Source organism: Corylus avellana, chromosome 8 (assembly GCF_965113065.1).
Source record: "Corylus avellana chromosome 8, dhCorAvel1.hap1.2, whole genome shotgun sequence".
NCBI lineage: Eukaryota > Viridiplantae > Streptophyta > Magnoliopsida > Fagales > Betulaceae > Corylus > Corylus avellana.
Window position 1 is genome coordinate 6,948,137 of NC_142497.1, and position 14,490 is coordinate 6,962,626.

Here is a 14,490-nt window from a genome sequence, read left to right on the forward strand (position 1 = left end):
AAAAAGTAACATTAGTGCCTCTTATATTACCACCATGTGTCAAATTAGACACATTTGCATTTTTATACCAAAAAATGCTCATAAAGTTAATAAAAATAATCAATTAAAAATTAAAAAAAAAAAAACCCAAAAAAGGGGTGGCCCTTTCCATATCAGCACCCTTAATTTCTTTTCTTTTTTTTTTCAAACGGTTATTTTTATATAATTTTTTAATAACTTACAAGGTATTTTGGGGAAAAATGAAAAATTGTCTAATTAATTTGACCGACGATAATAGTATATGGGGTCTTGATATCACTTTTTAAAGTTTTGGGACGTAATTACAAAATATGTGATAGTTCAAGTGGCTAAAATATGTTTTTCCCGGATTATTTAAATGATGATCCCTCATGATTCTTGCAATTGTATCAAATTGATGTTTAGGATACTATATAAAATTATATCTTAAATATTCAAGGGAAAAGTTGTATAAAGTGGTCCCTATCGAACAAAAACCGTTAGATGCATGCGTGTATATAAATTTCTGTCGGTCATAACCAATCGTCAATGGACACATAACATAGATGATAACTCATAATGTTGTACAAAATTACCTTTTACCCCCCCCCCAAAAAAAAATAAAAAAAAGCCGTGCGAGTACCCCCCTCACCAACTGAAGGGTTGTTGACGTGAGAGGGGACCCAGATAGGAAGGTAAATTAGTGATACTAATTATAAATGGATTCCTGATATTCTAGAGTTTTTAAGAAACTCTACTTTGTGGGGCCGGTTTCTTTCCTAACCATTATTTAATTAATTGACCCTTCAATTACATTCAATGGTACGTGTTGAAACACTAATTAATTAACACCTTAATTAGGCCAATCCTTGAGACTCTTTAATTAGTCCTCAATAAAATATTCAATGGCAAGGAAAGTTGACTCATTTATTTGTTTTCTCTTCTTTTTTGTTTTTTATTTTTTATTTTTTCTCCAAAACCCTAATTAGCTCACGCCCCCTTCTCCTAGGGAGAAAACCCATGTATTATTGGCCGGTCATCCTATGATAGGGTACGTATTTAAATAGCTTCAGTAGGTTTATGAGAGAAAAATAAAACTTATTTTCAATGGGCTTTGAACTTGTGTTATCTCATAACTAGCTCAAAGTTATCATCAATTATGGAGGTAGACGGGTGCATGTAGCTAAAAATAAAACCATTGGGGCAATTTATGAATCAACCGTTGGGGAAGTTTTGGCAACTCTACACGCAGCAGAACCCTGCCAAGATTTGGGTTTTTTTGATGTAATTTTGGAAGGCGATTCATTATTGGTTGTCAAGGCCACTGGGGAAACATAACAAAATTGGCTTCGATATAGGCATTTAGTGGAAGATACCAAGCTAGTTCTGAGATCCCTCCGTCAATGAAAGATTAGCCATATTAAGCGAGAGGCTAATGAAGCGGCTCATGGTTTAGCGAAGGAGGCATCGAGGTTTACAATGGATAATTTGTGGATTGAGGAGACTCCTATGTGTATTTCCAATATTATTCTTTCAGAGCTTAATGCTCTTTCTTTATAGAGCTATTGCTCTTGTATTCTTTTTTCATCTATGAATGAAGAGTATCCAAGTTTTCTTTCAAAAAAAAATTATATTTTATTCTATTAAAAAATTATAATTATCATTATTATCGCATATATATATATATATATATATATATATATATATTGAGTTTTGACCAAACTTTAATTATTTGTCCACTACCTAGTAAAAGGCTTGGCACTGCCATTAAAATTAAACTTGGTGTATTCTAAATACACCAACATACATATCAATCAAAAGTACTATCCACAATTCCTTGATCAAGAGAGATAATCATAATTGATAGGATATAGTATTGTCAGATGAAACGCTCAATTTCATCACCAACTACAAACAAATATTTACAAGTTACAAGAAACTTCTGATTAAGATCTTATGTATATTAATCTTGTTAATACACCTCAGTTAAAATAAACTGGGATTTTAAATATGTAAAAAAAGTAGCAACTTTCATCAATCAAGTTATAACATACGGATTAAGATTCTAAGAAAATAACAAAGAATGATCTCAACCTGTTTAGAGACAAAATAATGAGCTTCTCTAAGCAAATTATAAGCCACCTGTGAAAATTTATTCAAACCTATGAAAAGGATATTGAATCTGACACTAAAGGAGCAATAGGAGGGAATTTTACTTAAAAAAAAAAAAAAACCATAAGTACTAAAATTTCTAAATCACATAAAGAGCACACAATTTGATTAAAAAACACCATGTAGAAAACTTCCTCAAGGAAATTATAATTCATGAATAGGAAGGGAAAAAGTCCATAATTGCTACATAGTTCCCAAAATTTCAAGAGAAAATACCAAATTGTAACTGAAAAAGAACTCCTTATCTGTTGTGGATAACAACTGGATTCCAAGTTGCAAGCCTTTTCACCACTGACACCACTGACTCCTCTATGATTGAACACTCTGAATTTTCACTTTCTTCATCTGATTCATCCTCTGTGGATGATTCATCCTGTGTTGATGATTCATCCTGTGTGGATGAAATTTTCGGGAAACAATTAACAAGTTCTCGAAAACTGAAACAAGACTCCACGTGGGTCATTTCTAGCTGATCGTTTGCATTCTCTTCATGCTTGTGTATAATATGAACTCCAAAACTTTTGATGGACAACTGAAAATCTGTAACCAACCTAACTTGCAGCAAACTGTCCCCATTTAGCTCAAAAGATTCTAGGACGAAGTACTCATACCATACATTTTCTGATTTCATATAATTGAAATCTTTCATTTTATCAAATTCTATACCTTTATGCTCCATCGTAAACTTGGCGAAATGCACACAATCGGCGTTGCCAGAGCACAAATCGGATTTAAGAACAGCACAAAAGATAATTCCTTGTATGATTATCTCATCCAAATGAGGGAGCCCTTTAATATTCATTATACATGAGTTACTCCACCCGATTCGACACTTCATAGGATGGTGGAACCAGTCTGGTATCCTATTTCCAGGAAATATTCCTCCATCAAAAGAGTCCTTAGAATGTACCTATTAAACGAATATCAAGAATTTTTATGAGTATGACCCATAAACCAAGACACATACAAACATGTACATAAGAGAGAGAGACATACCTTCTCCAATAAAAACTCTTCCACCTGATCATTCCCTATTTTCTCAGCCATTTTAGCGCACTCACTCAATTCAGGCCGCTCTTCATCTGATTCATCCTTTGTAAGTGAACCCACTAAATTATCACATTCTTCATCTAATTCATCCTCTACGGATGAAATTTTCCAGTCATGATTAATTTCATCAGAAAAGAAAAAAAAGTCCACAGGGGGCATATCTGGATGATCGTTCGCATTCTCTTCATGCTTGTGTATAATATGAACTCCGAAACTTCTGATGGTCAACTCTGGATTTGTAACCAACCTAAATTGCAAACAGTCCCCTTTTAGCTCAAAAGATTCTTGGAAGAAGTACTCATACCATACATTTTTTGATTTCATACCAATGAAATCTCCCAATTTATGAATATCTCTTCCTCTATTCCTCATCGTAAACCGAGCATCTTCGTCGATGATGCGGTTAGAAAAGGGTTGAAGAATAGCACAAAAAAAAATTCCTTGGATCTCATCCAAATGAGGGAGCCCTTTAATATCCATTATACATGTGCGACTCCCCATTGGACAGTCCATATGATGGCGAAACCAATCTGGTATCTTATTTCCAGGAAATATAATTCCACCAGCAAAAGAGTCCTTATAATGTACCTATTAAACGAATATCATGAATTTTCATAAGTATAAACCATAAACCAAGACACATACAAACACGTACATAAGAGAGAGACATACCTTATCCAATACAAAATCTTCCACCTTCCCTATTTTGTCAGCCATTTTATAGCAGTCACTCAAGTCAATCCACTCTAACGATGGCAACTGACTTGTATTGAATTGATTTTCTCTTGATATTTGTGGGAAACTTTCCAATGAAACACATCTGCAGGCACTTACTTCTACTATATTTGCTGGAAGTTCTAGAATTTCTTGAAGTTGCTTGCATCCTTCCAACCGAAGCACCCTCAATCTGATAAATGCTTTGAACCATGCAGGCAGACTAACAATTTCACTCCCTGATATGGTTAAGATATCAAAAGAGGCATGAATTCTATCAAGCTTCAGTCCTGTTTGTGCCGAATACGAACAACCAACATCGGAAATGCTTGAATTCAGTAAAGGAGGTGATAAGAATAAATCTCTACTTTCCTCTGGGGATTGTCTTTCATCCCTCACATTTGTCGGAGTCATAACGAGTTTTGGACAGCATAAGACAGAAAGCGAGATGAACTTCAACTGAAAAATGCTACTTGGAAGATGGATAAGGTTTATGCAATCAAATACGTCTAAAGTTAAACCATGTAGTTCCATTTTACACTCAATTTCAGGAAAGGTCTCGAGCCTTGAACAACCTAGAAAATAAAGACCTCCCCCAGACTTCACCTTGAGGCTTTTTGGCAAACTAATAAGATTAGAGCAATTGAAAAATGACAGCCAGACAAGCTTATCAAGGGATCCAACAGAGTCATGAACCTCAACTAAACTTTTGCAATCAGAAATATGTAATTTTTGTAAATTTGGGATTCTTGAAATATCAGGAATTTCAGTTAGGTTTTCAAGTGCAATGAGTTCCATAATAGTCAGGTTTGGTAAATTCTGCAAAATAAAAATAGAATGAAATAAGCTTCAAAGAAGTTTACAACATAATTCTAAAGAAAAAAACATTAAAAATATCAATCATACCTTAAATCCTTCCTTGACTCCTTTGAAGTGGCCATTACATATTCGTAGAATAGTGAGTTTCCGTCCATGAAAATTGGATGGTAGAGATTGCAAAGGATATTCTGTCCAATCAAGCACTCTTAACTCATCAGGGAGATAAGTAGGTTCTTCAGAAAACTCTGCATTACGACATATAAAATATCTAAGCCCTTCCATGTTCTCAAATGTATTGGATTTCCACTGTATCAAGTCTCGTTCCGGCAAGTCCACTAATATGCCTTTAATATTTTCTGTTCCCTGTGAAGACAATACATAAGTGTGTCAACAAAATCAAAACATGAAGTTTTTCATATTTTATCACTTGCTAGAATTATAACAAATTCTTATTTATATATATATAGAATTATAATTTTATTCTTATATATACACACATTATTTTATGAAATTGAAGCAAACTTATATTCCATCAATCTAGCAACCTATGTTGCTTTTTTTAAAAAAAAAAAAAAAAAAAAAAAAAAAAAAAAAAAGATTTTCATAATAGATAATTTACTTTTATTATTAGAATGTTTCTCGAAGTAAGTGATCAAATTCAAGATGTCAATTTTTTTTTTCTCATATTAACTTATTATTCTAACTTACTTATAATATAAAAAGTACAATACTCATAAAAAGTATTTCCATATTTATAAAATAAAAAGCACAGCACTCATAAAAACTATATCAATCTTTGAAATAGAGTAAAAGACAATTTCATTGATGATTTATTTATTCTTTTGGACTGAAGTACATCCAAATACTTTGTTTTGAGATGGATGGTGCATGTATATGTGTGTGCGCAAGTATGTGGATATTTTTCTATCAATTTTTGCAAAATGTACATTTAAAAGGGTGTTTTTATGAGTCTTACCGCATTTTTTTCTAGTACATAACGGACGTCTTCATGATGCCATAATCTACTGCGATTGCCAGGTTTGTTGAGTGACTCTTGACGAACTATTTCTCTACCCATATCTTGTAGCAAGTCATGCATGACCAAATTACCACAGTGAATATGTATTAGAGACTTATCAATAAGTACTTTGATACCACTATGCGGATAGAAATCGCAACTGTCGAGTATATGAGTGACATATGAAGCATCCTTCCCTTTGAAGAAACAAGCAATGTCAAGGAAAATATTTTTCTCATTTTCCTCCAATCCATCATAACTTATTTTAAGAACATTATAAATTCTTGTGTGGGGAATTTTTTTGTACTTTTCCAATTCACTTTTCCAAAAATTTATGTCTTTTCCATATAGATTTGAACCTACCACTTTTAAAGCTAGTGGGTTGCCCCCAGCATAACATAATGCATGTTCTGTGAGTTCCACAAAATCGTCATTAGGTTTGTCACTATGGAAGGCGTGTCGACTAAATACTTTAAGAGCTTCACAGTCCTGCAATTCATTCATCTTGTGTCTTAAATCAACTCCATGCGTAGCTAATAACTGCTTATCTCTAGTTGCTATGATGATTCTACTTTCCAAACCAAACCAATCAAGTTCTCCGGATAATGCTTCTAATTGGATCAAATCATCCACATCATCGAGAACTAAAAGAACCTTTTTCGTGCAAAGCCTTTTCTTTATGGCATCTTTTCCTAGATTAACAGTGCGAACCTTCAAATTTGAGTCACGTAGGATCTGAGAAAGAAGTTTCTCTTGCAACTTGAGTAGACCATACTCTTGCTTTGAATTTTCTCTAACATTTTCAAGAAAACACTTATCTTCAAATTGATGAGCAATCGAGTTATAGATCACTTCGGCGATAGTTGTCTTACCAATTCCACCAACTCCAAATATTCCTACCATTCGTTTGTCACTCTTTCCAATACTTAAAAGTGCATTGATGTCTTTAACATGAGACTCTATTCCAACTGGATAATTGGCAGGGACGTTTAAGCTTGAACGACTTATCATTTTTGAGACCACACGAACAATTTCGTTTATAAATTCAGATTCATTCCTACCAACATAAAAGATTAAAAAAAAAAAACAAAAACAAACAAACATTAAATGAGTTGGAGTAATCACATGAAAAGATGTAGGAGCAAGATTTACATACATTTTTTTTTCTTTGTAACAAATGAAAATGGTAGGCAACAAGATATGATTTAATCCTCCTATTGATTGATCACATGTCCTCCCGTAAAAAGACTCATACTTTTCACTTTTCAGTCATTCTCGAATTTGGTTTTGCCTTATTGATATCAAAAGTGTTTTTTGCATTTTACTCTAAAATGTAACTGCATTTGTTCTAATTTTCTTTTTTATGTATCAGAAGGGGTTATTTTTGTATAAAATGTTTAATTTTTAAGTAAATTGAACTGTTTCATCTTGCACCATTCAATAATAATTAAGTATTACATTCAGGTAGATCTTGCTATTTGAAATGGGTGCTAAAAACTTAATTATATTATGAAGTGTTAAGTCGCCTATGATTGTAGTACTAAAACAGAAATTATATTAGATTATGTAAAATGACCTTATGTTGTATTAAATCATGGTTACAATGGCTGGCAAAACGGGTAATCGGGTAGACCCAATTAGGACCCGCGACCCGATTACCCAAGACACGAACACAACCCGTTTAGCTAATCGGGTTAACTGGTCTGACACGATTATGATACGAAAAATATCCGGGTAACCCGACACGACCCATTTAACATAATTGGGTCAGATCGGGTGGACACGACCTGACACGACCCATGCTCTAAACTGGTAAACTGAGCTTGTAGACTAAAAAAAAATTCCTGTGTCCTTTTACTTCCCACTTTTTTCCTCAGCAACCAAACAGAAGCTACTCACTCGAACTAGACAACTCCAAACTTAATCTAAGAAACCCATACAAAGAAACACCAACAAACTCATAAGACACAAACAATGATGGCTCTGGAGATCGTCAAACCCCACAATCTTAAAACAGGTCAAATCCAAAAATTAAACGCAAACCCCTTGGATTTGAAGAAACCCAATTTTTCCCTCACATTTTCTAAACCAACGATAGATTTCTCGGCAACAAAACAAAGAGATAGATATAGATAGATAGGTAGGTAGATAGAGAAATAGAGAGAAAATTGAAACGAAATTATGGGAAACAAAGTGAATGAGAAAAGTGTTGTGACCTTAATCGCGTAGCGACAGTCTGCTCACCGGTTTGGGTGGGGGGGAGCTGGCGGCTGCAGGGGTGTGAAAACCACACTTTTTAGATGAGAGAGGATCCGAGGGAGATAGAGGTAGAGCCGAGAGGGAGAGGGAGTGCCGGAGAGGGAGAGAGGAGAGACAGTCTGGTCGTTTGGCGTCGCTGGTTTCGGTAGGGGGGCTGGTGGTTGCTGCCTGTTGTGGTAGTGGGGTGAGTGGTGAGAGTGTGTTTTGGAATTAGGACTTTTAGGGTTATACCATTACCGGGTCCCGGTTACAACACTTACACGCTTGGGGTTATTATATGTGCTTTGAATTCTTTAATTTATGGTTATTAATTAATATTAGGTAACAAAATATATATGGCTATTAATTAATAATAAAAATTATGCAATGCTTTCACTATATATGGTTATTATATATATGTGCTTTATATTCTTTAATTTATGGTTATTAATTAATAGTAGGTAACAAAATATATATGGTTATTAATTAAAGTGATATAGTATTAATACATATCACGTTTTCAATATTGTAGGAATATTAATACATATATGTATTATCTTAGTTTTAAGTATATAGTATTTTTTAAAAAATATGTGATCATATAATTTTTTTTCTCTTATTATTTTCAATATATTTTCTTGACCTGTCAAATGTAACACGTCAATAATTTCTTGACGTGTCACATTTTGACACGTCAATAATTATTGATGTGGCATTTTAACATGTCAATAATTATTGACGTGCCATTATTTCACATGTCAAAAATTAATTAATTAATAATATTAATTATTTGGACCTATATTAAGTAACAAAATTTAATTAACTGGTTAACAAAATTAGATAACAATATTAATTGGTACCTATACTAAGTAACAAAATTTAATTGGTATATGTCGTCATATATTAAGAGATATATTCAAACCCATTAAAATTTTATAAAACTAGTTAATGCTCTTGTCTCTTATATCCGATGCTTTCACTATATATGGTTATTATATGTGCTTTGAATTCTTTCATTTACGGTTATTAATTAATATTAGGTAACAAAATATATATGGCTATTAATTAATAATAAAAATTATGCAATGCTTTCACTATATATGTGCTTTATATTCTTTAATTTATGGCTATTAATTAATTAATAATATTAATTATTTGTTCCAATATTAAGTAACAAAATTTAATTAATTGGTTAACAAAATTGGATAACAATATTAATTGGTACCTATATTAAGTAACAAAATTTAATATATATATATATATATATATATATATATATATATATATATATATATATATATATATATATATAGCGTTTGATTTATTGTTTGATTTACAATATATTGTTTGATTTCCTGATGGTATTGTAACTTTAAAATAAATTTATCAGTTTTAATTAATTTTGCAGGGGAATGATTTCACGGCAACCAAACAGAGAGATAGATATAGATAGATAGGTAGATAGATAGAGAAATAGAGAGAAAATTGAAACGAAATTATGGGAAACAAAGTGAATGAGAAAAGTGTTGTCACCTTAATTGCGTAGTGACAGTCCAGTCGCCAATTTGGGTGGGGGGGAGCTGGCGGCTGCAGGGGTGTGAAAGCCACACTTTTTAGATGAGAGAGGGTTCGAGGGAGATAGAGGTAGAGCCAAGAGGGAGAGAGGAAAGACAGTCCGGTCGTTCGGCGTCGCTGGTTTAGGTTGCAGGGGGGGGGGGCTGGCGGCTACTGCCTGCTGGGGTAGTGGGGTGAGTCGTGGGAGTGTGTTTAGGAATTAGGACTTTTAGGGTTATACCATTACCAGGTCCGAGTTACAACACTTACACGCTTGGGTTTTTTTTTTTTTGTAATTTAAATGGGTGACGGGTTTGGCAGGTCACTCGAGACCCGACTGACCCGCCAGACTCGTTAATTTAAACGTGTTTGGCGAGTTGACCCTTGGACCCATCGGGTCAACCCGCTAGACATGAATTTAGCCAGGTCTTAATTGGGTAGACTCGATTAAGACCTAAACTCGATAAACCTAAACTCAATACTTGCTAACTTCGTGTCGTATTCGTGGGTTGTGTCAAAATTGCCAGCCTTAGTTACATAGGAAATCTTATTAAAGGCGGAGAGAAGGGTGCAGGCTCAGAGTGACCTTTTTCTTTATGTTTTTTAGTTTTGTCTTTATTCATTGCCGCATGACATTTTCGTGTTAAAAGTTTAATTGTAATACCAATTTGTAACAAGTCGGAGCTTTTGCATTTAATTAGGAGTAATTAGAGGTGGTCTATTTGTGTTTTATTTGTGTCTTACTAAGAATGATGTAGCTATTAAAATTACCATTGGGCTTGTGATTGATGATTATTAAATTTTGATCAAATTGTGATTTTAATAGACACATTATTCTCAATGGGACATAAGTAGGCCACCTAGAATTACTTTTTAATTAGTGCTTAAATTTGTGAGTTAAATTTCAAATAGTGTAAACCAACCAATAATTTTGACTGAAAAAATTCAATTTATCTTTCATTTTTCGGACAATGCTTTCATTTCATTCATCTTGATATAGATCTAAAAAAATGACATTTTTTTTTTTTTGACATATTCGCACAAGAGGGGGGAGGGGGAATTTGAACTAGTGACATCCGCTTCATTAGGCGTGGTCCCAGCCAATTGAGCTATCTCTTAGGAACAAAAAAAAAAAAAAAATGACATCTTAGTTTCAAAATATATGTGCTTCGTATAACTTAATTAAGGAAAAATTAATATTTAATAATAAAAACTATTTAAAATAGAAGTTCTTATCTCCTAAATTATGTATATTTATCCTAAGTCATTTGCGGTATTGAACTATTCAATTTGGATTTATTCAAAGTTTTAAGTATCGAAGCTTTCTTTATTTTTACGAAATTTTTCAGATTAAATAATTTAATTGTTCTTAACTTTTAAAATATTGAAAAACTTTTGCAATTACTTCCCAAAGTTTAAAAACTCTCAATTTAGTGTATCGAACTTTTAATTTATTTTGCAATGTCACCCATTAGTCAGGTTTTTCTTTTTTTTTTTGTTAAATTCTATCAAAATTTCAAAATACTCTAATTTTTTCTTTGAAAAAAATAAATTGTAAAAATTCAGACGTGTATTTTTACAAATTCCATTAAATATTGACAAACATCTTAATCTTTGCATACAAGAATAAATGCAAAGTTCATCTTCAACAATTAGATCATCCATAAATTATTTAAGTAAATTATGTGGTCCTAAACAAAATAATTTAATGAATTTAATTTCTTGAACACAACAATTTAGGAAACAAGCTAGCTATAAGTACTTTAGAAGTGAGTTAACATTTATTTGTGTAAAATAGTTCACATGTGCTACACATGCATAAGTAAGCTATAAGAACGATCCAATTAATGTTATCCATGTGTAAGCGACTACTACATTAATTCAATAAATTATTTTGCCTATATATATATAAAAGGTCAAAAATACCTGTCGTTCGTCAAATGGTAGCCGGACAATTTGGAAACTTTCTCTAGGTCTTCCTTCCACCTTTGCACAATTTCCTTCTTGAATCTGCGTTCATGTTTGGCCAAGGCTTCACCAAATTTCTTGTTTTGATATCGTACATCTGAGGGAAGTACTTTGTAAAACACTGGCAGAACGGTTTGTTGATTGTTTTCTCTACACTCAAGGATCTCCTTCAGCTCGTCCAAGCACCATGTGGATGATGCAAAGTTTTCAGAGAGTACAATTATTGCAATCTTCGACTCTTTGATGGCTTTGAGAAGAGCCGATGAAATTTCCTCTCCTCCTTCAAGTTTGTCATCCACGTAAGTATAGATTCCCGTTTGATCTAGAGCCTTGAATAGATGAGTAATAAAATTGTTGCGGGTATCTGCACCTCTAAAGCTCAAGAACACATCAAAATGCCATGGACGGATAATGACAGAAGAAGAAGCTACTGCTGGGAAAGCCATGAAAGAAGCGATTTTGTATGCAAGCCTGATTACTACGTACACTTTAGAGATAAAATGAGAGTAACGAGTGCTGTATGTATATGTAGGCTAAAATTATATAAAGGATAAAATGAGAGTAACGAGCTAAGATTTCAATTAAGTTTGTTTTTTATTTTTCTTGTTAATTTAGGAGATGTCTAACTTATATAAAGGCATTTAATCTTTATTATTTGAAAATTCAATTTATATTATCAATTAAATCTTAACTCATTAAAGAGATAGCTAAACTTTCTAAAAAAAAAGCATGCATTCAGATTTTTTTAAAGGAAATTTTTTAATCTTTTTAAAACCGAAATTTTTATTTAAAAAAATTATAAAACAAAATCGAAACATAAACTCCTCCAATATGACCTAAATATAAGCTAAATGACTCTTCAAACTTCAAAGAAAGAAGAAAATTCTTGGCAGCTTCCTTATAATTAATTAATAAACAATCTTGAAAGATGAGAAAAAGCATACGCGGAAAATTCTTGGCACCTCCCACACGGAACACGTAACTTTATTTGGAGGAGAAAATTAATGTGATCCAACGCCCATAGCACATATTACAGTTGGTGAGCCTGAGGTCGGTGTCTCATAATGATAAGAACTGAGAGATTTAATTGTCCTATTAATTTTTACAATTATTTTGTTCAACTGCCGAGGATAAACATTAAATGTGATCTTCCTTGGGCAACTTCCTAGATCTTGCTTTTTGCAGTTGATTAGGATTTTTTATAATTTTAAACTCAAATTATAAAATTGGATAAAGTTTATACACTCTTTAAATTACCGTCCATTAATAATGTTCTCCTAAATTAATAAAATATTGTCCATGTTTTTTTAAATTTAACAAAAAGATAAAAATATTCATACATATTCTCAACAAGACAAAAATACTTTTATAAATTCGGAAAAAAATAAAAAATAATTTAATTAAAAAAAACTAAAATTTTTATTTTTTTAAAGGAGACTATTTTTGTGATAATGTTTTGCCAACACATACTCTTATCTTCTACAACTGATCACCCTACCGATTTCGACACATAAATCCTTTTCTGCAACGTAAAGTAGTGGGAAAGTTAGAGCCATGGCATCTTCCACACGGTCTATTTGAATTGTAAAAAAATGCTAAATGTGTAATTAATCAAACTGACCCGGATGATACGATGGACGTTGGTTTAACGTACACTTCTCATTTAGATCTTGAAGTCTTTCTCCGAAATGATTAATAGCAATAATTGAGGAATAATGGATGGTATGTTCAAGGTAACATGCATGATCAAAAACCCATCACACACACACACACACACACACATATATATATATATATATATATATATATATATATAACTAAATGGATCGTCAAGTTTCATAATGATTTATTTCCTGAATAAATGCATTAGTCAGTAGTCAATTAGGAAATAAATGATGATGATATATTCTTTCATAATTTGCATTATCTTCCTCTACTGTAAATAGTTGGAATAATACCATACAAGTTCCTCATGTGTGATCGATCTTCTGCATCACTTGCCCAACACCATTCAGTTTGGTATCCATTAAGTAAAATGTTTGCATAACTAGCAGAAAATTAAAGGATTATTCTAATATCACTTAAGGGATGTATGATCAACCTAATAAAATAATATGTATAATGCATTCATGTTTTCTATTTTCAATGTCCTATCAATCAAACTTTTTTTTTTTTTTTTTTTTTCAATAGAAGAAAGAGTCATTTACCAAACATTATAAGGCTACGAAATAGAGTCATGTTTCAGCTTCCGCATTGATAAAAGAAAGAAGAGAAAATTCTTGGCAAATTGGCGCGCAATTACTTCCACACGGTGTTTGAAATAATATTGTAGAAAAATGGTAAATTAGTAATCAAATTGACGACCCGGATGATAGTTTGGCCACACGATATATATGGCTTTATACATTTCTAGATACAATTAGATAATGGTTGCTCAAAAAGAATATATACATATATAGGAAATATCGGTCGGTTAATCGAAATTGTCAGTTAATTCATCGATTTCATTTCGATAACAAATTATCTTGAAATTTTCAGTTAATTTCAGTCGATTAACCGTGAGCTTTTTTTAATTGAGCCAATGCTATTTTTAAATGGGTCAAAAATAGTTATTCGGCCCAAATTGTTTTTTTTTCTTGCTAAAATAACTTATTCAACATAAGATGCAAACAATAAAAATATAAGATGCAAAAAACTTACTAAATATTTTTAACATAATATCACTCCACAAAGTCTATCCGTAAAAGCCTTAAACCGTGTCAAATTTGGCGGTTCGGTTCGGTTCAGTTAACCAAACTGAATCGACGTCAGTATAAAGAATCCATACTGATTTTGGACTCACATAAGTTGGTTGACAGTTAATTTCGATTCGGTTGTAGTCGGCAAACAATTGGTAATCGGTAGACGGTTAATTTGCCGACCCCTATACGTAATAAAGGGTTTCCATTCCTTCTACACGT

General features: G+C 32.5%; 1 protein-coding gene across 1 annotated transcript; it reads right to left on the minus strand.

Annotated features, from left to right (window-relative positions):
- Nucleotides 1-3,403: 3,403 nt before the first annotated feature.
- On the minus strand, nucleotides 3,404-11,976 carry LOC132162839 (TMV resistance protein N-like). The gene is made up of 6 exons (XM_088518717.1): nucleotides 11,489-11,976; nucleotides 5,729-6,827; nucleotides 4,840-5,115; nucleotides 3,871-4,752; nucleotides 3,529-3,807; nucleotides 3,404-3,466 (listed from the first exon to the last, which is right to left on the minus strand). Exons 1-6 carry the CDS (start codon nucleotides 11,974-11,976, stop codon nucleotides 3,404-3,406), a joined length of 3,087 nt encoding a protein of 1,028 aa, XP_088374843.1.
- Nucleotides 11,977-14,490: the final 2,514 nt, after the last annotated feature.

Excerpts from the sequence above, each read along its gene's own strand:
- LOC132162839 (XM_088518717.1), bottom strand. The coding sequence starts at position 11,976 with ATGGCTTTCCCAGCAGTAGCTTCTTCTTCTGTCATTATCCGTCCATGG. Across the intron at positions 3,808-3,870 it reads TATGTCTCTCTCTTATGTAC|GTACATTATAAGGACTCTTT; the intron begins GTGTTTGTATGT and ends TTCGTTTAATAG. Across the intron at positions 3,467-3,528 it reads TTGGTATGAAATCAAAAAAT|GTTGGTTACAAATCCAGAGT; the intron begins GTATGGTATGAG and ends TTTGCAATTTAG.